Genomic DNA, 15,097 nt, shown 5'->3' with positions numbered 1-15,097 from the left:
TTGGCGCCCCAGTGCAGCTCACTGGTAGTAAAACTGTGATTGTGAGCAGTTAGGCAGAGACTGCTGTTATGGGCAGGTTTGGGCTTTTGACACCAGGCCAATCAGGCCACCCCTTCCTGGGGTGGTTTCCCTACTAGATATGTATATAAATGGGACATTGCCACCCTCGCCCACCCCCGACACACACACCAATTCTTGATTTTAAAAAAAGTTCTATTAACGACAGGCTGTGGTTGTGTTACTCTCCCAAGCCTGGAATATTTTATTTATTGAAGAATATTTTCATTTCCACAGTGGTTTCATTCTAATCCTGCCCATCCCCTAGGCTGCAGACCATCTTCATGTGAAGAGATGGACAGATGTCAAGAGATTCAGGCTGCTCTAGGAAGGTGGGAGTTGCCTAAAGCGGAGGGTGGGTTCTTTTTCTTCTTGTTGGCTTCAACAACAAAATGGAAAACCCAAGTTTATATGGCAAAAGGCCAAATTAGCTGTCTAGTGTCAGATGCAGAAAAAAAAAAATTTACCCTAGCTTTCTTAGCACTTAGGGGTTTTGTGAGGATTCAGTGTTTAGCAATGTCTGGCATATAGTAAAAGTCCTAGTAAATGTTAAATATTGTTGTTTTTCACATTTCATAAAAGTTGAGGGAAAGAGCTGAGCTCACTTCCTATCATTGATTCCTGTAGGTGCAGGAAGATACTCCAAGTTGATTGATAGAATGTTGTAGGAATTACAGGTTTAAGATGCCCAAGTCCTGTGTCCACCCTGCTGACTAAAATGGTACTGTGTCCCTGGATGCACTGACTGATTTGAAAATATGCCTGACTTCAGCCCCAAGTGGAACTGGGCTGCAAAATTAGTCAGCTTGACATAGAGTGGCCACATGCCCGACCCTACCCCACTGACATCTTCTGAACCCTTCCAGGGTGTGTGCAGAACCTTTTGAGCTGGAAATTAAATCCTCTGACAGTTCCCTTAAAGTTACCCATCTTCCTCTGAAATGCAATAATAGAGGTGTGTCTGTTTTTTTTTTATTTAAGGGAAAAGGAATGACCTCTTGAACATATTCATTCCCCTGGAAGTCCCTTTGCTGCCCCCTGCTGGCCAGGGTGGCTTCTCCAGTGTCCAGTCCAAGAGGATCAGACTCCCAGGCTGGTTAGTTATGTTTCTATCAAATTAAAGGTTAGTTCCGTGGAGAGAGCGAGGGGTCTTCAGAACTCCAAGAGGCTGCTCCTAGCTTAGTGATGTTTTTCCAAATCACCTCAATGTCAGTTGGCTTTTTTTTTTGGGGGGGGGTGGGCACGGTTGGTGTCAGCCTCTTACTTCCCTAAATAGGCTTTATCTCCTCTCCTATTTTGGTGCCATTCTGGATAGACTGCATTTGTGGAAAATGGAGGAATTTGTTGGTGTCTTTTTAAGATCTTTTGCATTCTCTTCAGCTGCATCAGCAGTCTTACATGTCTGTGGATGTAAGATTGGAACGCACCTTCTTCCAAGCACTTCCTCGATTTTCCCCAGATCTTGTGGAGCCCTAGCCCCCTGCAGCTGGTGAGACAGGGCAGAGGGATGGAGGGCAGCTGTGTGCTCATGCGGGGACCAGGGCCCCGTGTCTGGGGAGTCAGGGGGTGCGGTCCTGGGTGCTCAGACCACTTGCAGGAGGTCTCCCTGGGACAGCCGGACAGGAACCTAGTGCAGTCGGCCACCTCTGCCCACCTCTGAGATGGCGCAAACTTGGGAAGCATTTGTTCCCTGTCTTGCCCAGGTATGACCAGGACAAATGGGAGTGGGACAACCGATGCCAAAGGAGATGGTAACATCTTTTCTGCCGTAGTTGCTGTCGCAAGCTCAGTGTCTGTACGCTAATGGCCATCCGCATCTGTGTCTTCAGCCAGCTCCTGGTGCGGCCGTTTGCTGCTGTTCCCCGGGATTAAGTCGTGCAAGGTTCTGCCAACGAGGTGTTGCTGTTAACATGTACTGTACTGGCGTAGAGAGCACTGCTTTGTTTTCCACTGTTGTAGAGAAAACTAGGGAGAACTTTATTTTTCAATAAACTTTTCTTGTGTGACAGGTGGACCTACTTTGTGGGGGGTGGGAGGTGGGAGGGTCCAGGTGGGTGCACGAGGTGCGATACAGCCACTCCCCCAGCACTGGTGGCCGCGGTTTCACCGTCTGCAGACACGCTGCTGGAAACCTTGATGGGAAGGTAGGTTTAAGGCACTGGGGGAGGGGTAAGTGTTCACTGTGTAAGACTCTTCCCTTCGATCGCATCCACCGGTACTGACAGTGGAGCACTCCTCCTCCCCTGTACACACTTAGAGGGGAACTAGATTTGTCAGTGGATTCCTAGGCTTTTCTTTTTTTAGATAACCGGGGTCTACAATGGATGTTTAAACTCCTTCAGGATGTACTAGTACGGTAGCCCTTAAGAGGCTGGCTGTGGGCTTATTAAACCTGGACCACATTACCCTGCCTCAGAAAGAACACCCTGACCCCAGAGCTCAGTGGTCCATGAGCACTTGGTTAGGCACGTGCCCCGGAAGGTCAAGTTCACGCTCCCACTAGGGGCTTCTTGTAGGTGATAGAGGGCCATGGTGCAGCCTCTCTGAAGACAGCAGAGTGCCTGGATGCTGCCCAGAGCAGAGACTCCATGGGAGACACCTGGCATCTTTGATGGGACACAGGTCCCCAGAAAGGTGAGCATAACTTAAGTGCTTAAGTTTTGAGGATGCTACACAAAGATTCCACAGTGGGAACTACATTAAACATTAAATACAGGAAGAAAAACCTGCAGCAAAGGAACCTGTTGCACCTTGTATTTCCCAGACCAGAACAGTGTCTGTTTTTTGTGTGTGCGACATGGTAACAGCCCCTAGAACATGCTGCAGAATGCCGTTGGAGAAAAGCACTCTTGAAAGCATCAGACTGAACCAAGGTCAGTGACCTCTTAGAATAGACCACCTGCCCTTCAGGGGCTCTACCCGGGCACAAGTCGTCCTTCACCCATGACAGAAAAACCTGCCCACAGCAGTGACAACTCTGGCGATCACCTCCCCATACCATACAAAACAGGAAAAGGTCTTTATTGGTCACCGCTGCCTGGACAAGCAGCAGTGCTGGAGGACAGAATGTTGCATGTGGGGGCTGCTTTGTACAGAGTCTACGACTAACGCTACATAAACCGAGAACATCTAATTCCTTACAGAGGAGGAAGCCATCACGAGAAGACTGTGATGTACCTCCCATTACCACTTCACACAGCATGTAGATCTACGCATCTGTGGATAGATTATATAATTTATTACAAATAAACTGTAGCTTCACATCTCTCCAAAAGGGATCCTGTGTTTACACATATATGTTTGGGCTCTGAATGTACAAGAAAGGATTGGGGCTGAGTTCGATACATGCAAAGCTCATACATCTATCACTAAGTACTTTAAAAATAGAATGGTCTCCTTTAGAACAAATCCAGTGTTTAGACTGAGGATTAGTAAAACAGTATGAAACGAATGAAATACACGCATAGAAATTAGGGGGTGATCTACACGATGGTTCTGGAAAGGGGTGCGGGACCAAAGGGTGCGGTCCTCTCTTAAAATCTGCCAGGAGACCAGAGGAGGTGGGCCCCGAGGAGGTGGGCCTGGCGAGTCACTAACCATGTCAGGCTGGGAGCACCACAGAAGGGCGTGTACCCTCCCCACACGAACCTGTTTTATAGCAGAAGGTGGACGAGGTCAGTTCCCATGGAGGGTCCCCGCTCGGTGAGTGTTGTCCTACGGTGTCGGGCGGGGGCGGTGGTGGGAGGAGAGCAAGGCAGTCCGACCTGCGGGGTAGACCTCGTTCCTGTGAGCACAAGCTTTCCGAGAGAGAAGCTGATGTTCAGTTAAACATGGGCACCATCTGCCTGCGTGGAAACGTCTCCTGGTCCTGACAGTCTTCATGCAGTGGTGGGGCAGCCGGTGCGGGCCACCTTCACTCAAACATCTCGTAGTGGCGCGTCTGCCTCACCCTGGGCACCATGTCGATGAGGAGCCTGCGAGGAGGAAGCAGACCGGTCACCCCAACAAGGACCCTCCACAGCCCTGGGCTTGGGGAACAGATGGGGGCTTTGTTTCTATAAATACAATTCACATACCATAAAACTCCTGTGATTCGGTGCTTTTTAGTGTACACACAGGTGGCGCAACTGTCACTACCTAATTCTAGAACATTTTCATCAGTCCCCTAAAAACAAACTCACTAGGAGTCACTCCCCACCTTACCCCCCGCAACAACCGCTAATCTACTTTCTCTAAAGATTTGCCTATTCGACGTATTGACTGTAACTGGAATCATGCACCATGTAGCCTTCCATAACTGGCTTCTTCCATTGGGCGTGTTTTCGAGGTACATCCCTGTGGCACAAATCAGTATTTCATTCTTTTGGCTGAATAAATCCTCCACTATGTCTCTACCACCTTTTATTTAATCAATGGACATCTGTGTTCTTTAAAACCTGCATATGGGTTGTATGTTGGGCATATGGGTTGTATGTTGGGCATACGCGTTTTTCCTACCTTTTTGCCCACTGTGAATAATGCCACTATGATCATTCGTGTGTAAGTTTTTACGTGGATATGTTTTCATTTCTCTGGATTACGTATCAAGGAGTGGAACTGCCAGGCCAAATAGCAACTCTGTTTAACACTTTAAGAAACTGCTAACCTATCCCTGAAATGGCTAAACAATTTTATATCCCCACCAGCAGAATGTGGAGATTTGATTTCTCCTTAACCTCACCAACACTTACTGTCTCTTGTATTAAAGCCATCCTGGTGGGAGAGAGAAGTGTGTTAACATTTAAAAGCTTGAGAAACTGTTTTCAGAGGCTGACTCCAGCCTGGACGCTGCATACAGAGCCAGTGATGCCCACAGGGCACTTTAGTGAGTGGCCTCGGGCTGGACTAGAACCCAAGGCCTGGGTGGGTTTTTCTACATGCAGCCCTTACTGCACAAAGTCCCTTTTATAAAAAGTTTTCTCAATCTGGGTGCTTTAGCCCCCTCTACCACCTCCCTACTGACTGCCCCAAGTGGCAGAGGGAGCTAACGGGTGAGGATACCACACAGGCCTGCCTGGTGCATCATCATGACCCTCACTGTAGAGGAAGGAAGGGGCACTGATCTGGCACCAAGAGTTGAAGGCAGGACCACTTACCTCCCTTCTCTCCCAGCCACAAGGATGTGTGACGGCTGCCCGGGGCTGTTCCAGTCCCCGACCTCGCCCAGGAGCAGGAGGGTCACAGGGACAGGACGTAGTTATCAGAAGCGGGGAATACAGCACCCCTGGCAGCCCAGAGGGCAAAGAGGAAGCAGCACTTACTTGACCCCATAGGCGAATATGGTGAGGCCGATCAGCACGCCGATGCTGCCGTCCAGGTACCAGACAGCCGAGTTGTGCTTGAACACCTCGGCGCTCAGAAGGATGGAGAAGCCCATCACGCCCCCCACAAGGGAGTTAAACCCTGCAAGGGAAGCAGAGAGAGGGTGAGGCCAGTGCCCGGCGAGGCCACAAGGAAAACCCCCCAAATGCCAGGTGTGCCTCTGCATTCCAGAGCGTGCGCTGGAAGGAATATTCCAGAAGCACTTTGCAAGCGGCAGCGACCACCTCAGACACCTACGTGGCTTGCCAAGTCTCCACTCAGATGTCACCAGAGACCCCCTGGATAGTTATCACCCCCATTATCAGTGTCCATCCCCTGCCAGGCACTCCTGCTCAAGTGATGTAGCCTATGTGTGGTTCCCAATGCCTCCCTCTCACACGCTAGGATGCAGGCCTTGAGAGGGGAGGGGCACCAGGCCTGCTGAACACACGGGACACATTCAATGCTCAGGGACTCACATCTGTCTGATGTCTGCTGGGCAAGTACAGAGTTGGGATCTTCTCAATTCTGTCAAGTCAGATTATCACCCCCATTTTACCAACAATAAAACTTAAGTTAACAGAATGAATGAGGGAGGTTCAACAAACTGACCAGGGTTACATGGATTGAAAGGGGCAAGGCTGGGTGATACCAGAACCCACATCCTTTCCCAACAGTCTCCCTAAGCCACCTGAGGCTTTTCATTCTCCAGGAAGGACATGCAAAGTCTCGAATTCGCTACAGAAACAGCAATCAAACAAGAACTGGACACAACACACCTCAATCACCATCTCCTCCTCATGTCACCTCGGTGGGTCCCTACAACTTGGACATCACACTTCCAGTCTACGTGTAGCTTTTCCAAGGCTACAAGAGAGGGAACAGCTTAGAGGGGCTCCCAGGGGCTCACTGAGCTGTGAGCCACAAGGCTCCTTGCCTGCCTTAGTGTAACTGAGCCCCAAGAGCAGCCGCAGGCAGGCCCACACTGCTCAGGCAGGCCAGGAACCTCTCCAACAGCAGGTCCTGCTCCATCCTCAGCAGCTCGGCCTGTGTGAGGGCGCCGTGCTTCTGCTGAACTCAAAAGCGGTTAACTCCAGGTTCCAGCGGGAGAGTTGAGATCAAACGATCTTAAATGCATTCAGTGGGGGCTGTACCACTAGCGGACGTTCTAAATGACAAGCAGGGGGAAAGGAAGAAGAGTGTACGGTAGAGATGACTTAGGCCAAACCCCTTCTCAAGATCCACAGGGTAGACCTCAACAGGCTGCCTCCAACAATGGGACCCAGATGAAGCTAGGCTTGCAAGGTCATCTCTGGTGTCTGCATCACACGCGCTTCTCTCCCGTCAGACCTCCATCACCTCCCTGCTCCAGTTCGCAGCTGAGGACTCGGCCTTGCACATCTTAGAGCACATAGGTTCAGATCACAATACCTCATCTTGCCAACACCAAACCCATGACTCACCTGGGCCCGCTGCCCCCACATCCTCAGCTGCTTCTCCAGTTACCCCTGTTCCTATGTCAGACCAGTGCCCTTGTCTCTGTTCACTGAAGGACTTTGTTCTTGAATTTCTTCTCCCTCTCCTGGATCACTCCCACTGGGATAAACCTCCACCTCCTCCCTTGATTCCATGCCACCCCCAACACAACCCCCATTCACTACCTCCCTTTGCAAAACTCCCTGAAGAGCTGTCTACCCCCGTTAAGCCTACCTCCCGTTCTCTTTACCCTACCCCCCCCTTACATCCCCCCTCCCCTGAGCTCTCCCTGGTCTTGGATGGCTGCAGGCTGCCACGTGCCATGGTTGCCTTCCCACCCCTCAGGTCCTCCCATCCCCTGAGCCCTCCCTGGTCATGGATGGCTCAAGGCTGTCACAAGCCATGGTTGCCTCCCCGTCCTCGTCTTACGCCCTCCTGGGAATGCTTCCTTCCAGCCTCACGTGACACCGCCCTCTGCCACTGTCTCTCTTCCCCCTCCAGCTGCTCCTCCTCACTCTCCTTCACTGGATCCTCCTAGTCACCCCCATCCGAGTTCCTGGCTTAGTCCCCCGAAATCCTCCTCCATCAACATTCTCCCTGCAGGTTCTCACCTCCATCCCATAAGCCAGCGTCTCCCTAGCTCTGTTTCATCCTGACCTTCCCCCTCAGCTGCAGACACAGAAGCATCTCAAACTGAACATGTTCAGAGCAAAAAATTCTGCCTCCAAATGACTTACCTTTCAGCCATCTTCTGTGTAAACAGCGTCCCCATCCACCCAGCTGCTGAAGCTACAACCCTAGGAGTCTATCCTGGACTTTCCTCACATGCAAATCTAATCCATCCATCAAGTCATTCTTGTCAACTGTTCCCTCCAAGAGTCACGCTCCATCTACCCCCAGGCCAAGCCCCCCTCCTTCCTCCTCCATCCCCTTCCCCTCCTGCCCACATCTCCCTCCTCACAATGATTCCCCCTCACAGCAGCCAGTGACCGTGGTAGTGGACAGCAGCCAAGACCCTCCAGCAGACAAGCTGCCCGCCCTGGAACCTGTGCACTCTTCACGGCCGACAAGCCCTGCCGTGTGTGACCAGCCCCTTCAGCCTTGTTCACATCAGGTCCCCTGACCTCCCCACCCTCTGTGCTCCGGCCACACCGGACTTGAGCACCCCCCCCCCCAACCGGACCCCTGCTTCTGGGGTCTCCCAGGCCGCCTCCTCCCCGGCCTGCACTCAGCCCCGACACACCCTCCTACCTTCTCATCATGGCCCCTCCTTCACTGTTTTCCAGGGCTCTTCATCACATGGTGTTTTTTGCCATTTTTCTTTTTACAAACATCCCTCTCTTTCCCACCAGAAATGTAGCTTATGGATAGGAGTTTTGTCTCTCTCCTGCTGTATTCTGAGTCCCAGAATGGAGGCTGCTACTGCTCAGGGCCTCTACTGACTGCTGCGTTCATGCTGACCTCACAGATGGACAGAAGGGCCTCAGTCTTGCTAAGAGGATGCCTACTCGCCAGGCTGAGCTATCCCAAGAGAGATGAGGCCTCTACAGCCCAGGCCCTGGGGTCTCCCTACCAAGGCAGAGCCTGTAGCTAGAGCTCCGGGCGGACAGCCACCGCGAGGCAGAGGGCTTACTCTGAGACTTTGGGGTGTGGTTGGGGGCCGTATGGAGAGTCAACCTCGCCACTCCACAAGGTTCACACCTAGTGGGCCTCTCCAACCCAGTACCACCTCAATGCAGGCGACAAGGATGAGGAAAGGCAAACCCCTCCACCTTCCCCCAACCAGGTCCACATCCTCGGGAGGCCCGTCCAAGGAACTGTGTGGAAAAGGAGGCCAGGACTTGCTGGGTGCCTGTGGCTGGTGAGGGCTGTTCCAGGCGGGCCTCTCCTGCCCCTCTCTGTGTACCCGGGGATCTCTGCCCACCGCCCACCGTGAGCCTCCCACCCCTCACCCACTGAGGCCTCCTTGGTAGATAGCCAGTCTGACAAGGAGCTTCCTCTGGGTGTCCTGGGGGGAGCTTCACCAGAGATGTGTCCCACCACACCAAGTCGCAAGGCCAGATCTCTCAACCTTCCACCTCCCCGCCGTGGAGGCCAGGGGCAGGTGACTCCCTGGGTGCCCCTTCTCAGGGTGCCCGGGGCGAGGCTGCAGCCCAGGCCCCTGTGGTGTGAGTTTCTGGGGCTCCTCCACGCTCGCTCACCTCTAGATAATGAGGAAGCGGACTCTGCTTCCCTTCTGTCTCTGTTCTCCACGCAGCTCATGGAGCTGATGCCCCTCCAGCCTTCTGTCACCTCACGCGAAGCCGGGTGCCGGCCGAGTCTTTCCCAGCTCCTTGCATGTAGGGCACCTGGAGCTCCCTCTCTGCCCTGCCCCTGGTTTCGGCCTCTGCACATCACACCCTCCATTCTGCCTCGTCTCCCCAAGTAGGGGGACAGCAGGTCCACTCTAAGAACGGCAAGGTCGTATTTCCCTCCTGTCTTCTGACATGTGGAGATCGTCAGTGTTTCCCCTCTCCCATCATAAGAGGCTGGCATTCACCCCCTTGCCTCTGGCTGTCCCTTGGTTCCTCCTATTCTTTTTATTAATAACAAATGGAATCAGACCCTAGATGGCGCTAGTGGTAAAGAACCCACCTGCCAATGTGAGAAATGCTGGAGACACATTTGATCCCTGGGTCGGGAAGATCCCCCGGAGAAGGGCATGCAACCCACTCAAATATTCTTGCCTGGAGAACTCCACGGACAAAGGAGCCTGGAGGGCTACGGTCCACAGGGTCATAAAGAGTCGGACATGACTGAAGCGACTTAACACACAAGCACGCACAGAATCAAAAAAGTCTCTGGAGCCCACATCTTCTCACAGAGGGCCACACAGAGCATCCGCAGAAGCCGTTACTCTGTGCAGGGGCTACCTGGGCTGGAATTGACCTCTCAAGCAACCTCAAAGTTGGGGGAGTTCTGTGTTGAGGGGTGGCTGGGGAAAGGCAGAGACAGGAAGGAGACGGCTGCGGCCCCCGCAGACTGGAATCCTACACCCCACTTTCTCCACCTTCGTTGTGGGCACAGTGGCCCTGGAGCCCTCAGCCAGCCCGCTGGAGCTCAGAAAGTGTAGAGAGTGAGGTTCCCCCAGACGGCCACTAGATGTCCACTCGCTCCACCAAATCACCAGGCTCAGCCAGCCCAGGACAGTGCGAGGACCCACCAGACCCTACAGCAGGTGGAACTTCGACCTTGTTCACCCATCCCCTCCAGGAGCATCTGACCTTCTCCACCCACCTTTGGTTATGGCTTATTTCAGCTGCACCTCTTGTGAGCCTGGCGGAAACACTGGAACCAGCACACCGGACCAGGGGACAATTCTGTATCTGCCCTTTCACATCCTTCAGGATTCTAGAGCCTTCCCAGCTACAGCCATTCCCCATGAAGGACCCTAACCTCACAGCCCCAACCCACAGACCTCCCAGCTTACCAAAGCAGCCTACAAGGTCTCATCAGTCCCTCACCTCCGGGGCCCTGCCCTCACCTCCTATGGGGCCCCACCCCGAACTCCCATGCCCATAAGCTCGTTCCCATGTTCCCTGTCAAAAGGCAAGGGTGGGATGATTTGAGAGAATAGCATTAAAACATGTATATTATCATATGTGAAACAGATCGCCAGTCCAGGTTCAATGCATGAGACAGGGTGCTCAGGGCTGGTGCACTGGGATCACCCCGAGGGATGGGGAACACATGTACACCCATGGCTGACTCATGTCAATGTATGGCAAAAACCACTACAATATTGTAAAGTAATTAGCCTACAATTAAAATAAATAAATTAAAAAAAAAAAAAAAACCACCAGAGCAGCTGCAAAAAGTAAATGCTGTCATCACCTCGGAAGACATAAGAACGTCTGAGGCAATCTTGATTAGAGGCTCTAACAGTCTGGCTTTAATGACTAGATAAGCATCTATATAATTAAGCACATATTGATTTTATGCAGAAAATTCTCATTCAAAGTTATTCATGTACTTGAAAACCACCACAGGCTCTGGGCAGAGTCAGCCCAGGCCCCTCATCTCAGAGAGGCTTCCAGCTGTCCTGCAGGCAGCTCTGGAGCCAGAACCCTGGCCCCTCGAGGGTGCAGAACTCCCCCCAGGGACCTTGCCACAATCTTCCTCTGTCTGATTTGTAGTATTAACTTCCTACACAAAATCATTTTGTCTTAAATAATACAAAGCCAGCTTCAGCCTAGTCCTGATAGCGATGATCGCACGCTATCACATCACTAAATACCCAGAGCAAGAAAACCCAATTAGACACGATTTCCTGCACAGCATGGGGAAGTCTGGAATCCACCTGCACCCTGCTGCCCCTCTTTCCCTGGAGATATGCTTCCTGACTGTAAGAACAGGACCCAGGGACACCGGATCTGGTGGAGTCAGCCTGGCCCAGTACACACACGGCCCCACCCATTTCACACGTAACTCCAGCTTGGGAAGCAGCTGCCTCACCAGGTGACAAGTGAGACCTGCCTGGCCTTTCCGCACCAGAAGCAATTTGCTGGACTTGCTTCCTTCTTGGAGAGAAAGCACTTGGCCGGCTCCCCTGCCCTGGGCCAAGCCAACAGGAACGGCAGGCCGGCCTCCTGAACCTTAGCCTGCCCCCTACCTCCCCAAGTAAGGACATAATTACAGATTGTTCTGCTAATCAATGAATGGAGAAAATCAGGATCCCAGACAATGCAATTAGCAGGAGGCTGTAATTACTGCTGCATATTTTGCTGATACTCCCACTAAGTGAGGGACTGCAGAGTGTGCCAAACCTCCCCCCACCCCCAGGCAACGAGGCTCATGGGGCGGGCTTGGGGTGGGAGTGCTGCCTCCACGCTTTGCAGCAGCCTTGCTCTGTCTCTCCTCAGCCTCCACGGCCTGTTTGTCCCTGAGCTCTGCCCATTTTATAAACATCACCGACATTTCCTCAGTTCCCCCACATCCCACCTCTCTGCCCTCACCTTCGGAGGCCACCACCCTCTGGGATCCCCAGAGACCTCTCCCTCCCAGAAGTTTCTCTGCTCTGTTCTCCACCTTGTTGGCCAGAAGGATCATTTAGAAACATCCACCATGTCACCCCCTCATCTGTTTAAATATTTAACAAAACATCCAAAAATCCCGCACTTGACCTGGCATATCGAATGGTCCACCCTTGCCCACTTGGCAAGGCCCCTCACCTTGTGACCCTTCCTCACAACAGCCCCCCAATCCCCTCCCGAGGCCACAGGCTCCCTCCCACCTCGGTTCCCTCTCCCTGAGGAGTGCCTGTCTCCGCTTTGCCTGTTTGTGGGACAATTTTCCCTTAAACTATTCACTCCTCCTTGTAATGACCCCTTCCTGAGGGTTCAGGAGGCAGATGGGAAGACCATTTATGTGTTTGGATGGTTTTGTAGGTGAAAACTATGGACTCCGGAGTCACTTCATTAGAAAACACATGCTTATCATTGGGGGCTTCTCTTAAAATGTTAAGGAAGACCGCCTGTCATGGGAGAGGTCCCACTATTCTGAGAAGAAAGGGGTCAAGCTTCAGGATCATGGGTGGGGAGGGGACAGGGCCTCCTGCCTGGCAGCTGGGGGGCATGGTCTGACTGCTGGGGCCTCCAGTCCAGCATCTCAGCTGTAGTCAACTGAACAGAGAAAGTGCTGATGCTATGTCAGCACAGAGGCTCTGTGACTTTAGGGTGTAATGTAGGACAGACTTACAGGAATAATGCAGGGCTTCCCAGGTGGCACTAGTGGTAAAGAACCCGCCTGCCCATGCAGGAGACGTAAGACACATGGGTTCAATCCCTGGGTAGCGAAGAACCCTTGGAGAAGGAAATGGCAACCCACTCCAGTATTCTTGCCTGGACAATTCCATGGATAGAGGAGTCAGCTACAGCCCACAGGGTCGCAAAAAGTCGGACATGACTGAGTGACTTAGCATGTACGCTGTGTTGACCAGTACAGCCTCCCCCCAGGCCCACCTTCCCATCCTTCATGTTAAGGAAATGCAGCTCCCCACATATGTTTGCATCCCCATATTTCACACAGGCGGGAACTCTGAGAGTCTAAGGAGCAGGGAGTGGTTCTTTAGCAAGAAATCATGGGAATTCCCTGGTGGACCATGGTTAGGATTCAGTGCTCTCACTGCCAGGGACCTGGGTTCAATCCCTGGTCAGGGAACTAAGATGCCACAAGGCTCGTGGTACGGCTAAGGGGGGAAAAAATCTTACGATCTCTGCTCTGTTTTGTGCAGGTACATCCACCAGCCCACCAGCTTGGACCCTGTGACCTCTCACCCCAGGGCACAGGGGCGCACATCTCTACTCCCGACCCTCAGAAACTTCACACGTTCTGGGATAAAGAGAAAGAAAACAGCCGGGAGGCTGTGTTCATCACATTTCTAGTTTACATGCCAGCACCAGTGTGCAAAAACTGAAACGTGCTTTTCCTACTTTCACACACCCTTCTCTGTCTGCCCAAAGGCCACACAGGAGGCTCCTCATGACCCACAGGACACAGAGGGACACGTTGACCTGGTTCGGGTCTTGAGCAAAGTACACGTGGCTCATTTCCCCAGCAAAGCCCTGGTCACTGCTACCTGAACTCCCCGGTAAGGGGGAAATGGGTGTGGAACACGCACCAGACCTTCATAGCATCCAGGGAATATGCTTACTTTTTATTTGCAGTGATGCACAATAAACAAGACTCTGGGAAGCCCTTTGTGCTCTATGATTAGGAGGCAAGCCCTGAGTTACCCTGTTAGGAGGTCCGGGTGGAGGTGTTTTAGGAAGAGTGTATTCAATTCCCAGGCGCAAAACATCTACCCTGATAGGGAACCCTGAGAATCATGAAACAGCCTGGGGAAGGGAGAACAGTGGGGAACAGATTCCAAGCTGTTGAGCTCTTCTGCAAGATGAGCAGCTGAAAGTGACCCAAACAGCACCTTCCCTCACTGTGAGCTCAGCCCCCAGAGGCCAGGCACACTGGCCTTACTCACCATCTGTTATGAGTGCTCTGCTGGTCAGAACCTTCCCCAGCATGAACTTCAGCACAGCCAGGATGCTGCATAGGATCCCACTTAAAATGGAGACGCTGAACAGGAAATCATCCTAGAAGAGGAAGTTCCAGATTTCAATGGTTCAGCTCATGCCAGAGCAGATCATCGGCAAACCACTGGCCTTTGCTCCCAGAATTAACAGTTGAGTATGCTGCCACTCGGCTTCCCTGGTGGCTCAGCAGTAAAGAGTCCGCGCACCAATGCAGGAGATGCAGGTTTGATCCCTGGGTGGGGAAGATCCCCTGGAGGAGGGCATAGCAACTCACTCCAGTATTCTTGCCTGGGAAATCCCGTGGATAGCGGAGCCTGGTGGGCCACAGTCCACGAGGTGGCAGAGTCACTCAGTGACTGAAGAACAGATGCTGCCACCAGGTGGGAGTATATTGCTTGCTTTCATACCTGTTACCTGTGTCACCAGAAACTGAAAAGGAGGATCAGAAACACATGATCCAGATTTATATTTCTTTAGAAACCTCAGAAACCAATTACATTTTCTTTTCCTGTAGGAGATTTCCCTTCCCACTATTCCACCAAAATGGTTGGCAATCATTGATCAATCACGGAGTTGGTCAAAGTGCTAACAGTAGTAACTTCTATGTAGAGTTTTCCAAGGATAAGTCAAAAAGCAGCTGATTACTGTAAAGTCTGGAACAAGTAAGTAGACCAGCGGCTCGAGAACAGGGCCAACTGAACTTGCCACAGGGTCAGTTATGGCTGATCAATATGGCTACTTCTAGCCGTATTCTTTCCTTAACTTCACAGAAGCCACCGGAAGTTCAAATATAGCTTTCAAGGTGGGACAAGGCATCTAAAAATATAGTTTGCTGTTGATGTTATCTTAGCACTTCCTCTAAGTTGTTAGCTCACCTGTGGAAGCAAGTGAGTGAGTCACATGCCAAAGCGAGTAGCACTGTGTCTACTGCCTGACAGCAGGGCCCATGGAAGCTCTCGGCTTAGGGCTCCCAGGCACCACTCCCATGAGACACAGCCTCCAGATCCCCCAACATGGAAAGGCACTGCCAGCACAAATCTGATGAACAGCATATGTGCTCGAAGAATGGGTTTCCTAAGTGCCGCAGTGCTGAAGAACCTGCCTGCCAATGCAGGAGAAGCAGGAGATGCAAGTTCAATCCCTGGGACAGGAAGATC

The 15,097-nt window shown here is 52.1% G+C and overlaps 1 protein-coding gene across 1 annotated transcript in view; it reads right to left on the bottom strand.

Annotated features, from left to right (window-relative positions):
• Positions 1-3,348: 3,348 nt before the first annotated feature.
• The window catches only part of TMEM163 (transmembrane protein 163), a 276,084-nt gene continuing 264,335 nt past the window's right edge, over positions 3,349-15,097 (bottom strand). The window contains exons 6-8 of the mRNA XM_052635877.1: positions 13,889-14,000; positions 5,358-5,499; positions 3,349-4,031 (exon numbers count right to left, since the gene is read on the bottom strand). Of these exons, the coding sequence (XP_052491837.1) occupies positions 3,971-4,031; positions 5,358-5,499; positions 13,889-14,000 (315 nt within the window). The 3' untranslated portion in view covers positions 3,349-3,970. The remainder of the gene's footprint in view (positions 4,032-5,357; positions 5,500-13,888; positions 14,001-15,097) is intronic.

The sequence above is a fragment of the Budorcas taxicolor genome, chromosome 2, assembly GCF_023091745.1.
Source record: "Budorcas taxicolor isolate Tak-1 chromosome 2, Takin1.1, whole genome shotgun sequence".
NCBI lineage: Eukaryota > Metazoa > Chordata > Mammalia > Artiodactyla > Bovidae > Budorcas > Budorcas taxicolor.
Note: the sequence above shows the minus strand (reverse complement) of the source record. Positions and strands in the feature narration are given on the sequence as shown.